We start from the raw sequence: 15530 nt of genomic DNA, 5'->3' as shown, positions 1-15530 counted from the left end.
CTATGGTAAATAGAGGCCCTATGGGCATTATGGCATGTGTGAGGAGACTGGTGTTACAACTGAGCATGCAAACTGGCTTGCTGGAGAGACAATGGTCCACTTAAAGCGTTAGACAACGAGTGTAATGCATATATGGCCACTATGGTCATAGCATTGCTCTGTCTCAAATCAACTTTAAACACTAATTAGGGATGTTAAGACGGAAAATGTCTGGTGGGAAATGTTGCTCCTACGAGAAGAGAATGGAGGCCAAATATTTTAACCAGCGGGGTTCAATACACTGACCCATAATTGAGGAAATGGTTCTATTCCAAATGGTGATTAGCCTGTCATCTTTTCACAGGAAGTCGGAGCACAAGCCGCTATGTCTGTCTCAAACCATTACATCGCAAAGATACACAGCTATTTGACCTTTGACCTGGTGACTCACTTCCCACCATGCTGGATCTGACAGGGTATATTATTCTGTCCGCACCCCAAATAGCACCATATTCCTTCTAGAGTGCACTACTTTTGACCAGGGCCCGATGGACCTCCATTTGGCCTCCATTTCTCCCATAGGGCTCTTGTCAAAAGTACTTGCACTATAAGGAATAGGGTGCCACTTGCACACTCTGTGTTGTTAGATCAAGATACCACTGGCGGACAAAGGAAACATTGTCAGAGCTCTTATCATTGTAATCAGTGTGAGAGCTAAATGAAGAAACACATTCACACGTTGAAGAACATTTGTTTTGTAAATGGCAAGGATGGCAAACATGAATAACGGTTTCTTATTACGAATCGGCACAGCAATACATTGAACTGACTGCATTTCAGTGACTGACATTGGAGAAATAGAAACAGTTATTTTTTTCCACACACAGCAGGAGAAGTAAAAGTAAAGCCATACACCTAAATAACCAAAGGAATGACATTGATTACATTTAGCCAATTAAAACCCAAACAAATCCCACTGCAGTATAAGATCAATCAAAGAGCGAAAAACAAGGAAAAACGTCCCTTTGAATCTAATTAAAAAGTATTCTTAATTAACTCTGAAGAGATTGAAATGAAGGAATTTTAAGATCTCTCTCAATTTGTCTCAACATTCTTAATATTCACTGTCACTGTCAACTCATCTTATTTCATTTCATCATCCTCCCAATATAGATTCATTTTTTTTAAAGTAATGAATATCTGAGAAAGATGGGAACTTGAATAATTAGTAATTACTTCCAGGTCTGAGGTCACAGCAGAGGATTAGAAGTAAAGTCCTGTTAAAAAGGCCTGTTACGAGACGCCTAAGTAGAATAAATGACTGAGGTTGTCCAGGATCAGTTTTCAAATTGTAGAGCATGAGCATGTCCTAGTGTCAACCTGGTAAGGTTTACATCAGAGTAGGCAGACAGGTAGGTAGTCAGGTAGGTCGGTAAGCAGGCAGGCAGAGAAGAAGGGGTTGTGTTGGGTTAGGTTGGGCTGGTAATTAGGGTTATTTTGGAGGTCCGTGCAGTGTTGGACTGGGGAGTTGGGTTAGGTTAGGCTGTTGGCTGGTTTGGGTTAGGTGGTTGAGGTTAGTGTGGAGGTCCGTGCAGTGTTGGACTGGGGAGTTGGGTTAGGTTAGGCTGTTGGCTGGTTTGGGTTAGGTGGTTGAGGTTAGTGTGGAGGTCCGTGAAGCACTGAGCTGGGTTGGGTTTTGCTGGTGGTTGGGGTTGATGCGCTGGTCCATACTGCAGGTTGTTAGACACTCACCCAGGGCTGCTCGAAGCTGTATGTGCGCCGTCGGTCATCAGGGTCCTCCTCTCCTCTGGCCTGCTGGAACTCAACCCTCAGACGCCGTATCCGGTCATGGTTACTTGGCGCCAGTCGGTTGCTGCGGAACCAAAGAGGACACAGAGAGTAAGAGGAGAAGGGGAATATAAGCACGGACCAGTAACAGCATTATATCATGTTTTACAATGGTGTCACAAAGAGTCACACAGTGAACTGTACAGACATCATTATTACCCATATGTGGATCGGTGCAAGTGTACTGTATTGTTTTACAGGTTCAGCCATAGTAGTACGGCACCCCTGGAGCAAATTAGGTTTACGTGCCTTGCTCAAGGGCACATCAACAGATTTCTCATCGTGTCGGCTAGGGTATTCAAACCAGCGACCTTTCGGTTACTGGCCCAATTAATATAATTTTCAACCATTTTAGAATTAAACATGTTGTCTAAATTGTGTTCCATACAGAACAAATGAACTAATATCTTGTCAAACTCCCCATCCATTCATACTGTACAGTACATTTGGCATAGAGAAAAATACCCTTGTGAACCATTGTGAGTGATCCATGTTCCTTTTAGACTGGGAGAAGAGCCTATAGTATTGGTCTTTATGGGGTAGTGTCGTCAATAAACAGTGCTGCTGTTGGAGACTTGTATGCATCCCTTTCATTACTGGCTTTCAGAGGCCTGCCAATAGGAACCAATACTCTCCCCTCCGTTGATCAGCCTGCCAATAGAAACCAATACTCTCCCCTCCGTTGATCAACCTGCCAATTGGGAACCAATACTCTCCCCTCCGTTAATCAGCCTGTCAATAGGAACCAATACTCTCCCCTCCGTTAATCAGCCTGTCAATAGGAACCAATACTCTCCCCTCCGTTAATCAGCCTGTCAATAGGAACCAATACTCTCCCCTCAGTTAATCAGCCTATCAATAGGAATCAATACTCTCCCCTCCGTTAATCAGCCTGTCAATAGGAACCAATACTCTCCCCTCCGTTGATCAGCCTGTCAATAGGAACCAATACTCTCCCCTCCGTTGATCAGCCTGCCAATAGAAACCAATACTCTCCCCTCCGTTGATCAACCTGCCAATTGGGAACCAATACTCTCCCCTCCGTTAATCAGCCTGTCAATAGGAACCAATACTCTCCCCTCCGTTAATCAGCCTGTCAATAGGAACCAATACTCTCCCCTCCGTTAATCAGCCTGTCAATAGGAACCAATACTCTCCCCTCAGTTAATCAGCCTATCAATAGGAATCAATACTCTCCCCTCCGTTAATCAGCCTGTCAATAGGAACCAATACTCTCCCCTCCGTTGATCAGCCTGTCAATAGGAACCAATACTCTCCCCTCCGTTGATCAGCCTGCCAATAGAAACCAATACTCTCCCCTCCGTTGATCAACCTGCCAATTGGGAACCAATACTCTCCCCTCCGTTAATCAGCCTGTCAATAGGAACCAATACTCTCCCCTCCGTTAATCAGCCTGTCAATAGGAACCAATACTCTCCCCTCCGTTAATCAGCCTGTCAATAGGAACCAATACTCTCCCCTCAGTTAATCAGCCTATCAATAGGAATCAATACTCTCCCCTCCGTTAATCAGCCTGTCAATAGGAACCAATACTCTCCCCTCCGTTGATCAGCCTGTCAATAGGAACCAATACTCTCCCCTCCGTTGATCAGCCTGCCAATAGAAACCAATACTCTCCCCTCCGTTGATCAACCTGCCAATTGGGAACCAATACTCTCCCCTCCGTTAATCAGCCTGTCAATAGGAACCAATACTCTCCCCTCCGTTAATCAGCCTGTCAATAGGAACCAATACTCTCCCCTCCGTTAATCAGCCTGTCAATAGGAACCAATACTCTCCCCTCAGTTAATCAGCCTATCAATAGGAATCAATACTCTCCCCTCCGTTAATCAGCCTGTCAATAGGAACCAATACTCTCCCCTCCGTTGATCAGCCTGTCAATAGGAACCAATACTCTCCCCTCCGTTGATCAGCCTGCCAATAGAAACCAATACTCTCCCCTCCGTTGATCAACCTGCCAATTGGGAACCAATACTCTCCCCTCCGTTAATCAGCCTGTCAATAGGAACCAATACTCTCCCCTCCGTTAATCAGCCTGTCAATAGGAACCAATACTCTCCCCTCCGTTAATCAGCCTGTCAATAGGAACCAATACTCTCCCCTCAGTTAGTCAGCTTGTCAATAACAATCAATATTCTCCCCTGTTAATCAGCTTGTCAATAATAACCAATATTCTCCCCTGTTAATCAGCTTGTCAATAGGAATCAATACTCTCCCCTCAGTGAATCAGCTTGTCAATAACAATCAATATTCTCCCTTCAGTTAATCTGCCTGTCAATAAGAATCAATACTCTCCCCTCAGTTAATCAGCCTCTCCTTTTATCTCCGCCAACAGGGTCTGACACTAGGGATAATTATGATAAGACAACCAGCTTGATAATAGGGCCCGGTTTATACATTCCATAGAGGAGAGGGGGGTTGAGGTTGGAGACGGGTGGGGGAAGGGGGGGAGAAAGAGAGAGATGGAGGGGAGGGAGAACCAGCAAAAAAGGAACAGATGGAAAGTGAGAGAGGGAGAGAGAGGGAACAGAGGGAGAGCAAGGGAAGAGACAGAATAAGAGAAGGAAAAGAAAGGGAGGCAAGGAAGAAAAACTAGAGAAGAGCAGCTAGGGGCACTTAAGATGGACGTTGGTTTGACACTGTAGCTGTCAAGCTGTCACGCTGTCGTCCCCACTCCGCTCCAAGGTGGCAATTACAGGTGGTACACTAGTAGAAGACCTGATTGCTCATTTAAACCCAGAGGATCCTGAAGTACAATTAGGCCCATAATTGCAGATTACAGCAATCACATCCTTCTGATGATAATGGCTACTAGGACGCAGTGCCAATCAGCCTTCATTAAAACACAGCTAAATAGCACCTCATAAAGGCTGAATTGAATTGGATGTATGCACCCTGCTGCAGTACAAGCAAGCCGTCTTGCTTGAAAGCGGAAACGCTTTCAATCTCTCTGTTGTTCCACACAACCGTTAAAATCAATTGTATTAGTTATACCCCATTTGATGCTCATGGTTTTATGTACATGGATGCTGGTGTGAGCATACATTATGTTCATCTGTATGGATGAGGGGTATTAAAATGGATAATTGGCCGGTGAGGTTTAATGTCTTTAGGCTGGGGTACAATGCCGCTAACAGGCCCTCCTTTCCCCTTCTCTTCCCAGTACAAGATAGGCCTACACTTTGCATTTCTGTTTAATTTAAATGACAAAACAGTTTATTATTTTCATATACAATTTGCCAATCAAATTCTACCTCACGCAGACTAGCAAGTTATCCGAGTAATTGCTGGGGAGTACATTTCCAATATAATTGACTTGTGAGATTTGACTACTGTTATGAATAGGATTCTGTTTTGTCAAACTACCGGTAGCTACTGCGCAATCAACACTGTAGCATTGGTAACACATTATCGTTACCTAGCTAAGACAAAACAGAGTTAAGAATTTTTTATTTATTTTCTGTGTATTCTACATAGCCAATGAAAGGGTGTTTGTTTCTTTGTGTAGAAACTCCATGTATTGACAACTATCTAAATACTTCCATTATGCTCCTATCTGTTCCTTTTCATCAGACTGTTTACTGATGGAACAATCAAACCACGACGGGCAGTCCCTGTGGTGCTACTGTCACACAGTGGGCCTCAGCTGCAGTCAGACACGCACGGTTAAAAGCGCGAAACCGGTGGAGAAGGGGAAAACAACACATCTGCAAACAAAATACATTTCACCATTTAGCTCCTGTAAAAACCTGTGATGACACATTATCTGGGTGTTGACGTGTATAGCTAGCTGCCACCCATGCCTGTAGCATGTGAGGAAGCATAACAGATTCTCAATGGTGGAAATGGTGGGAGGGAGTAGATCTGGGTTCAACTAGTATTTGTTTTATTCCAAATACTTCAGCTGGGCTTGACTGAGATTGCCTGGAGCAATTTAACCAAAGAGATAGTCTCTACAAGTGCAAACCCCGCCTCTCTTGCACTCCAGGTAGGCTCAATCAAATGCTCACAGTATTTGATCAAAAAACAAATACTAGTTGAACCCAAGTTTGAAAGGGAGGTTGATATACAAACGCAAACACACATTATGCTTTTAGGTTAATCCTCCTATACCCCACATAAAAAAAGGTTCCAGACCTTGACTGACCCTGCATGTAATATGCTTACTTACTTTCTCTGAGAGCAAGCTGGGACCCCGCACCAGGGCCACAACCTGGGCCATAAACCATCCTACACAACAACATCTTCACTTAGTCTGACCTCCCCCCTCCCTCCCCCACCTTCAGTGTTAATTCAGTGAAAATTGAGAGCTATGGCCCTTTATTATCACTGACTTCATGTCGGCTGAGAGGGGTGAGAGAGAGGAAGAGGAAAGGAGGGAGAGGAGCGGGGCAGAGTTGAGACAAGATCAAAAGGCAAATTAAAAAATGGCAGTATGTAACTTTAATACATTTCAAAGCGTTGAGAAATGGAAATTGGAAGCACGGAGTGGAGGCTGCTGTTAGTATGGGAGGGATAGAATGAGTGGTGAATTTGTCAAGGCAGTTCAAAGGGTCTATATGCAATCTAGATTATCTTAAGGGCTTCTCCTGTTCACCCCCCACCCACATCCACCATCCTCATATCCACCATCCATGGTTCAAACATTCTTGGAGGACACTATGTGAATCTTGAGTACAACGATATTAAAATGCAGGGTTAATCCCTGGTACTGGGGGGGAGGCAGTTATCAGTGGCTAGGCTAGCTAATGTCCACAGCAGCAGTCAACAAGTGTGTGTGTGTGTGTGTGTGTGTGTGTGTGTGTGTGTGTGTGTGTGTGTGTGTGTGTGTGTGTGTGTGTGCGTGCGTGCGGGTGGGTACAGTATATGCGTATATGCACGTGCCCTTTCCTCAGAAAGAAGATGGATTCAGCCATTGGCTGGGACTCAGTCTCTGAATGATTCAGCCCCTCCACAGTCAATTAGTCAGCATGATCGTCGCTGTTCGCTGCCATCCACATCAGGTGTCCTTGCTTTACAAATAACCCTCTGTCTGCATAAATCAACGGATGCATCCTAAATGGTACTCTATTCACTAAATTGTGCACTACTTTTGACCAGAGCCCAATGGGTAGTAGTGCACTAAATAAGGAATAGGGCGTCATTTGGGACGTATACAATGTCTGTAATGGCTCTCTATGAAACAAGAGCTCTCACAAAGAATAACCTGCCAGCCATTTGCGTCAGTTGACTGTCCTGGCAATTAGGATGAATGTGCCGTCCGGTGGACGGTAGAGCTGTTTGGAGGAATATGAATGAGCAAGGATGGAGGGAACTGTTACTAGAAGGCCTGTGTTTATGCATTGTGGAAAAGGTTGCAGGCTTTGTAACTTGTGTGCCTCATGTGGGTGTGTGTGCGTGTGCGTACGTGTCTCTCTCTCAATACTTGACGTGGTATAGTCACTCTTCACCATCTGTTTCCCAGTTCTTCTACCATTGAATGAATGGAAAATAGACCAACTGGTGAATCACCAATGAAATAGCAGGGGAGATCAATTAAATATCCATATGGCACAATCTTTACCCTGCCTACGGACTTCATTCACTCCAGTACAATGAGACTCACTCAACATCTGTCTGTGTGTTCCTTTAGCTGAAAGGTCAGAGCGAGGCCTGCATCTAGCTCTCTCTCTTTAGCCCTATCTAAAAAAAGAGAGCAGGCAGGTTGACATGCACACACACCAACTCCTCACACATTTCCTCTCTCTCGCACTCTCATTCTTGCTGTTCAATAAAGCTACTCTGCTGCATACTTTAGAGCCCAGCGAAAGCAGTTTCTCAGCAGAAAAAGTATGTATTTGGGAATATGCCCATACTAAAGAGATCACTGTTATCACACACGAGTAACAAAACGCAGACAGACAAGGATAGATAGAGTCACAACAGAGTAGTTATTACACTGCATGGGATGAAACAGCTTTGTTTTATCTTTAAGCATATTCACCGTGACAGAGAGAGAGACAGAGAGCGAGAAAGAGAGCGAGAGAGAGAGAGGGAGCGAGAGGGAGAGAGAGGGAGTGAAAGGGAGAGAGAGGGAGTGAAAGGGAGAGAGAGATGCTTGCAGATGCCTTTCTCTATGAGGTGACCCACAGACACAGGCTTGGTATGTGATGGTATGTAGAGGTTAGTCCTATACGGTGCTTAGTCGCGTAACAGTGATCCTTTGATCTGGGAGGATTTGTCAGCTGCCAGACGGACATAATATAATGGTAGGTTTAGGTTAGATGCAATCTTCCCATAAACCCATGCCAGTGTTAGGATCAAAGATGGTGGATAAATTAAGATCAGACATTTTTGTGAAGTCTCATGATCTGACGAAAAACAGCTCTCGCTCTGCCACCTTTCAACGCAGATGCGGAAGTGCAACATCGGCAGATGTGGTGGATTGAGACGCATCCAATTCAACAAAAAAACACATTTCTGTATATATCACTTAGCTTGATGCACCGGTGACTGGATTAAGGGTTCATTTTTGTTCATTGGATTTGGTTAGTTTTGCTCCAACATCAGTTATTTTTAAGTCTTGATTCCAATAGTTGATATTTTTCTCTAAGAGATCGTCAGTTGTATATGTTCTCTGCAAGGTTTTGTATATCTTACCGATCATATGAACATCCTTTTCTGAGTCAAATAAGATTCCCTCAAGGTTGTCCAAAAGATTTCAAAATCGAAATTTCGTGATATGAAACTTTGAATTTGCATGTATTTGAAATAACTTTACAATGGTCAGTACAAAATGACTTTTTAATTCTGTAATGGAAATACATGCATTTACTGTTACCAAGTTATTTATGGTTTCTGTGCCTTTAGTTTTCCAATTTATCGGCAAATTCTGAAAAGCTATCCAAGAATTAATCCATAGGGTTGTGTTTCATGGAGTGATATTGGTTCTTGTAGAATGCATTTCATTTTCTTCCATATTGTTATAGTGTTCTTAACGAGGAAGTTGTTCATGCTCTTAGCTGTATCCTTTGAAAATAGACAGGTAAAAAGATTATGGGGATGATCATGTGCATCTTCAATACAACAGCCCACTGTCCCTCTTTAGAGCATTTAACTATGTATATGCCTGAAGTAAAAGCATTGGGCAGCGAGTTGACACGACTCCAAGTCTGGAAGGTTAAAACCACCCTCCGACTTGGGAAGACGTAAAACTTTCCTTTCTATTCTATTCATTTTATTTGCTCATATAAAGTTTGTTATGACCGAGTATACTTTTTTTTAAAGAATGTCTTCGGCGGGGTAATTGATACTACCGAAAATAAATATTGACTTTCATTGAACCTGCAATAAACAGCGAGTGGGGTGTCTCGCTTCCTCTTCCATCTCTGGTGCAACACTCCCAAGGGTCCTATTGGGTCCTAAATTGGACTGGCATAGTACTGTAGAAGTCCTGAAAGATGCCTGTTTGATAAGGAACCGCCCGGAGATTCAACACTTTAAAAATATACTAAACTGTTGGTTCTAGGGCTATTTATAATATGACTTTAAATCACAGAGGCTGTTATTCCTTATCTGATCCTATGTACTATTGAACATCTATCTAAAATATCAGACTGATCTGATTTCTGGCACAGACCTCAATATCTATATACAACAGAGACTTGCATTAGCCTTCAGCCATATTGCATCAATCCAAAGCTTAACTCATATTTATTCCACATCCCTGCAGACTTTCATTCATTTTCAAAGCCGCTGTATTGGTTGTGAAGACGGGGCAGGATTTCGTTAGACGACAGATCTACAGAGACGTAGAAGGAAAGATTAAATCAGTAGCATAACTGCTGGTCATTTCAGAGACATTTTTCAGTTTTTTCCTTTTTATACTCTTCAAAGGAAATCAATGCATATCAGCCGATCTGTCGGAGTTTGGCGGCAATCAAATTTCATGTGACTGACCCTGTATGACTATCACACATGCTCTCTCTGTACCTCCCACTATTCAATCTATTCCTCTCTCTCTCGCTCCTCCCCTCCAACTATCTCTCTACCCTCCAACTCTCTCTTTTTCCCCTCCCAACTATCTCTCTACCCTCCAACTCTCTCTTTTTCCCCTCCAACTTTCTCTCCCCTCCATCTCTCTCTTTGAATATCAGCCAGTGTGTTGGCCTCCTGCTTCCCCAGCCCAGCTCAGCAGCTCATCCAGGCCAGTGAGTAACAGCTGCAACCTGCCTGGACAGACAAAGGGTTATTACAGGCGATAATACCCTGAATTTGTGAAAAAGTGACTTCATCCATGTACCAATGTCACTGATGTGCCGACACAGTTCGCAGCCCTCTGCACCCTACCCCACTCCTGCTGAGAACTATTCTATCAGTCCTAGGTTACGTCCCAAATGGCAGCCTATTCCCTATTTAGTGCACTACTTTAAACCAGGGCCGATAAGGTTCTTGTCAAAAGTAGTGCACTGCCTAGGGAATAGGGTGCCATTTGGGACGAAGTCCTACTAAGGGCGATGGCAGGGTGGGGGGTGTGTGTTGGGTGAGGGCTGGTTGGTGGTAGGGGGCTTATCACCCCTTTGGGCTACACAGTAGCCTGTATAGCCCATGTGGAGAGGGACCAAAGAGGCCGCCCACAAAAGTGCCTGCATGGACCAGCAGCGTGACTGGGGAACGTGGCGGTCTGATTAGTGAGGGTAAGAGGGTATGATAGGGAGTGGGGTCGTTTGGAAGGGGGTGAGGGAGGGGGGGGTGAGGCTCAGCGCCCCGTGTGTGCATGTGCCTGGGCTCGGGTCCTATTGTGAGGCCAGAAGAAACGCCTCGCCATGGGGGACCCGGTGGAGAGCTGGAGGGCCCTCATCAAGAATAAAGAGCAGATAGGGATAAAGGAAAGAAACGGGGGATCAGGGAGAGCACAGTCACCCCAAGACCCTCACAGAGACGTAGGCCTATGCACCTGCACAGTGCACCCACACACAATCAAAAGGCACATATGGACCAGTACCCTTCTGTTTCTCCCCCCTGCCCACTTTCATCAGGACTAGGGCTGTCCCCATGACACACATCGTAAAAAAAAATAAACCTTCCTTTATTTTAGCCAATTCCTTTCTCTCTCTCTAATATACACTCTCTCTTTCTCTCTGAAGGGGGACTGTCAGCCTGTGAAAGCGTACAAGGGAAACAGAGTTACAGCTGTCTTGTTGGGATGAGAACATTTTCTACGCCCTCTGTGCAATGTCCACTTGTCACACTGGCATGTTGTAAATCCCTGTGTAAAGGGAATAAGACCGAACAGAACAGAAACAGCTTTTGTCTCCAAGTGTGTGTCCTTTGTGGCAGCTGCCCCAAAGTGACTGAACAATAAAAATATCCCTGTAGAAAGAGAACAGGCGTCACCTCTTATAGCAAGAGGATGTGCAACGCTTAAGTGATAATGCCCTCGAAGCCGGTGTTTGGAGGATATTGGCACGGGTGTTGCTAGGCCCGAGACGAAGTCGATGGCCGGCAAACCATGCCAATAATTATATCCTCCAAACACCGGCTTCGAGGGCATTATCACTTTTATACAACAGGTTACCAACATATTCACATTATGATTGACATATTTTCATTAAAAAGGTTATTTTGATGAATTTATTTATGCTATCTAGGGTTGCTACCCAAGATGGCTGGTCGTTTGTTCTACCAGGTAGACGCGACCCAGTCATTCAGTCTTTTTGTTCTGTATCTATAGAGGCGACCCAGTCGTTCGTTCTATATGTTCCATTGCTATACTGGCTGGCAATGTTCTTATCCATTGCTTGCTAGCTAGCCAACTACGGGTAATGTACAGACAAGTGTCAAAAAGTACATCCAGAACTGAATTTGCATTCGTTTAAGCTGTTTTCTAGTGACATTTATCTGGATACATCCATAACAATGAGCTAATGAGGCGTGATTCCGCCTGGCATAGAAAATGTGCTCACTCATCAGGACACTGTTGTTCAGAGGAGCTAGCCAATAACACAGCAAATAGAATCACTTCAAACTGAAGCTGGAAAGACCGCAAACTAGCTGCACTTCGTGTTAAAGACCTCTTCATCACGGTTGACAACTCCACAATGTCGGATGGGTGCAAAGAACCTTGGAGTGACTCTGGACAACGCCCTGTCGTTCTCTGCAAACATCAAAGCAATGACCCGCTCCTGCAGGTTCATGCTCTACAACATCTGTAGAGTACGACTCTACCTCATACAGGAAACGCCACAGGTCCTAATCCAGGCACTTGTTCTCTCCCGTCTGGACTACTGCAACTCGCTGTTGGCTGGGTTCCCCGCTTGTGCCATCAATCCCCAGCAACTTATCCAGAACGCAGCAGCCCGCCTGGTTTTCAACCTTCCCAAGTTCTCTCATGTCACCGTGCTCCTCCGCACACTTCTTGGCATCCATCCAGTACAAACCATGGTGCTTACCTACGGAATAGGAAGAGGAACTGCCCCTTCCTACCTTCAGGCTATGCTCAAACCCTACACTCCAACCCGAGCCCTCCATTCTGCCACCTCAGGCCTTATAGCCCTTCCACCCCTACGGGAGGGCAGCTCCAAGCTTTTCTCTGTCCTGGCACCCCAATGATGGAACCAGCTTCCCCCTGAAGCTAGGACAACAGTCCCCCTTCTGAAAAGATCTGAAACATTCCCTTTTAAACAATCCTCCTCCTCACCTCGACGCCCGCCCCCCAAAAATATAAAAATAAACACTCAACCAGCACTTGCACTTTATTCAAATCTCCACTGTTGAAAACAAATGTTAGTCTAAAATAAATGTGCGATAAAGTCTAGATTATTTTTATAGTGGAGATCAAGTTTATAAATTGCTTGGCTGGGATGATGAGATAGTGGATTGCGCAGTCAGATAGAACAGAGTAAATAGACATTTTAATATCATTGCCGGTGGTAACTTGTGGAATAGACACCGGCTGGAACGCAGTTTTAACCAATCAGCATTCACGATTAGACCCACCCGTTGCATAATTGTGGACAGAAGGCTAAATGAGACCTTGACCCAGTTCCAGAATGTCAGCCAGACCGTTCCGGTAAGAGAATAAGACATTCAGCAGATCCAGTCGGGATCTCGATCAATTATTTAACTCACCCTGCCAACATCTCATAACATTACCACTGATTCAGCCTAAAGGACATGCAGGACTAGATTCACTTCACTGTCCATTTGATGTAGAAGCTTCTCTCTCACAAAAAAAGTTTCAGAGAAACTATGAAAGGCCTTGTTCTGTTGCAGTTGGTGATATCACGCTAACCTCAAGGCACAGTAAGTACATCCGATATGAAAAAAAAGGTGAGAATTTCTCTGAAGCATGACAATGAAGGTTCAGTACATAAACTGCACAACATACTACTCAAAGTCAACAGCATGTGTATGTGTTCTAAGAAAATGCATTCCCTGTCATTCAGTTAGTTAAAGATACACTCTCAAACCTTTGTATAATTTCAGGCAGTAGTTTTTAAAGTGGTGCTCACGAGCCATAACGGGTCCCCGTTTTTTTGTGCACAACATCATCCATTTTGTGTGATATGTTAAGAATGGAGCAATTCGTGTGATATGTTCCAAATCCAATTTGTGCAATATGTTAGGATCCTGGATCTTTCACCTCATTCATTTCAGTATGTCTATATCAATACAATACACTGTAACTAAATTAGAATCTATTTGACAGCAGAGTTCTCTGAAAACAGAGAAATCTTATGTGTTAAATGAAATCATGAGTGTTAAATGAAATCGTGTGTGTTAAATGAAATCGTGTTAACTGAAATCATGTATGTTAACTGAAATCATGTGTGTTAAATGAAATCATGTGTGTTAAATGAAATCGTGAGTGTTAACTGAAATCATGTATGTTAACTGAAATCATGTGTGTTAAATGAAATCATGTGTGTTAAATGAAATCGTGAGTGTTAAATGAAATCATGTATGTTAAATGAAATCATGTGTGTTAAATGAAATCATGTATGTTCAATGAAATCATGAGTGTTAAATGAAATCGTGTGTTAAATGAAATCGTGTGTGTTAAATGAAATCATGTGTGTTAAATGAAATCATGTATGTTCAATGAAATCATGAGTGTTAAATGAAATCATGTGTGTTAAATGAAACCGTGTGTGTTAAAGGAAATCATGTGTGTTAAATGAAACCGTGTGTGTTAAATGACATCATGAGTGTTAAATGAAATCATGTGTGTTAAATGAAACCGTGTGTGTTAAAGGAAATCATGTGTGTTAAATGAAACCGTGTGTGTTAAATGACATCATGAGTGTTAAATGAAATCATGTGTGTTAAATGAAACCGTGTGTGTTAAAGGAAATCATGTGTGTTAAATGAAACCGTGTGTGTTAAATGACATCATGTGTGTTAAATGACATCATGTGTGTTAAATGAAAATGCCATGGATCTAAAAAGAAACGTAGCTATTCTTAGACCGAAATTGCATATTCGAATTGTTGTTGGGAAAGACGATTATACCACCTTACGAGTACAGAGTGCGTCCGAAAAGCATTGCAAAGCAGAGCAAGAAATTAAAATGGATGGCATTGCTTCATACAAGATAACTTTCTGAACAGCCAACACCAGCAACTTTTCCTGAACTTTATTTCACTGGCAAAAGAAGTGAGTCATGTAGAGAGTATAGAGTAGAGTAGAGCCCATGACTGACAGCTGAGTCCTCTAGAAAGAGAAAGATGAACTTTGATGTTAAGCACTGTAATCCAGCACTATTGATCGTGAGGCACCCTAACTCTGAGAGAATAGATGAGACCGCGTCAGGAGTGTGTAATGTATTCACAGCACCATATGCAGGGCTCGGAGCTCAGAGCTGGGCTCTCTGCTGACGCTTTCTCGGCTTTGAGACACAGCTCTCTCTCTCTCTGCATGCAAATGATTAGGACGTACTAATCACACAAAGAATCAGAGGGTCTGCATACACATACAGGCACACACACAGGCGTGCACACACGCGCCCACACACGCACACACGCCCACACACGCCCACACGCACGCACACACACGCACGCACACACACGCACGCTCGCAAGAGTCATGACTGTATCTGTCTGATGAAATATATGCTCTTGATATATAATAGCTATATGTGGTGTGGTAGTAAGGGCATCTAATAAATGCTTCCAATATGGGGTCAGGAGAGATACAGTGGTAAATACATAAGGTGTGAAGGCTTCAGGGAGATGTGTTCACCTAAAAAGGCCTCAGCTCAGTTTTTATGAGGCCATCAGGCTTTCAAGACTGGTTTTATGAGATATCAGCTAACCTGACACTCTAAAGGCTACAGGGAAAGTGAGCATATTTAAGCTGCTTAGGCCTTCTGTATAACACCAGACGCTATTAAACTGCTTTATAGAGATGACTACCCAAATACCTGATCTAAGGACTGAAAAACAGAAATGTTCTTAAATGGTTCTTCTTCAGCTCGGTTCCCTGGAGAACTCTTGCCCGATAAAGACCCTTTGAGTTAAGTGTGGGGTTCTTGGCGTGGCATCTATGGTTCTTCAGAATTCTAAAGGGTTCTTGAAATGTATGGAAGCCTGCAGATGTGTCCCTTTCATAGCACACAGCTACTTTGCCAGTGTTAAATAGTGTAGATTTTTCAGTGTAACATTTCTAGTGTTTAGTCAAGAGTTAAAATGACACCATAAAGA

The 15530-nt window shown here is 43.6% G+C and overlaps 1 protein-coding gene across 4 annotated transcripts in view; it reads right to left on the bottom strand.

Annotated features, from left to right (window-relative positions):
• LOC110535542 (partitioning defective 3 homolog) overlaps nucleotides 1-15530 on the bottom strand; it is a 542091-nt gene that overhangs the window by 18200 nt on the left and 508361 nt on the right. For all 4 annotated transcript variants that reach the window (XM_036935238.1, XM_036935240.1, XM_036935237.1 and 1 more), the window contains one exon: nucleotides 1732-1852. In XM_036935238.1, the coding sequence (XP_036791133.1) occupies nucleotides 1732-1852 (121 nt within the window). The remainder of the gene's footprint in view (nucleotides 1-1731; nucleotides 1853-15530) is intronic.

The sequence above is a fragment of the Oncorhynchus mykiss genome, chromosome 11, assembly GCF_013265735.2.
Source record: "Oncorhynchus mykiss isolate Arlee chromosome 11, USDA_OmykA_1.1, whole genome shotgun sequence".
NCBI lineage: Eukaryota > Metazoa > Chordata > Actinopteri > Salmoniformes > Salmonidae > Oncorhynchus > Oncorhynchus mykiss.
This window is presented reverse-complemented; position numbering and strand designations above follow the sequence as displayed.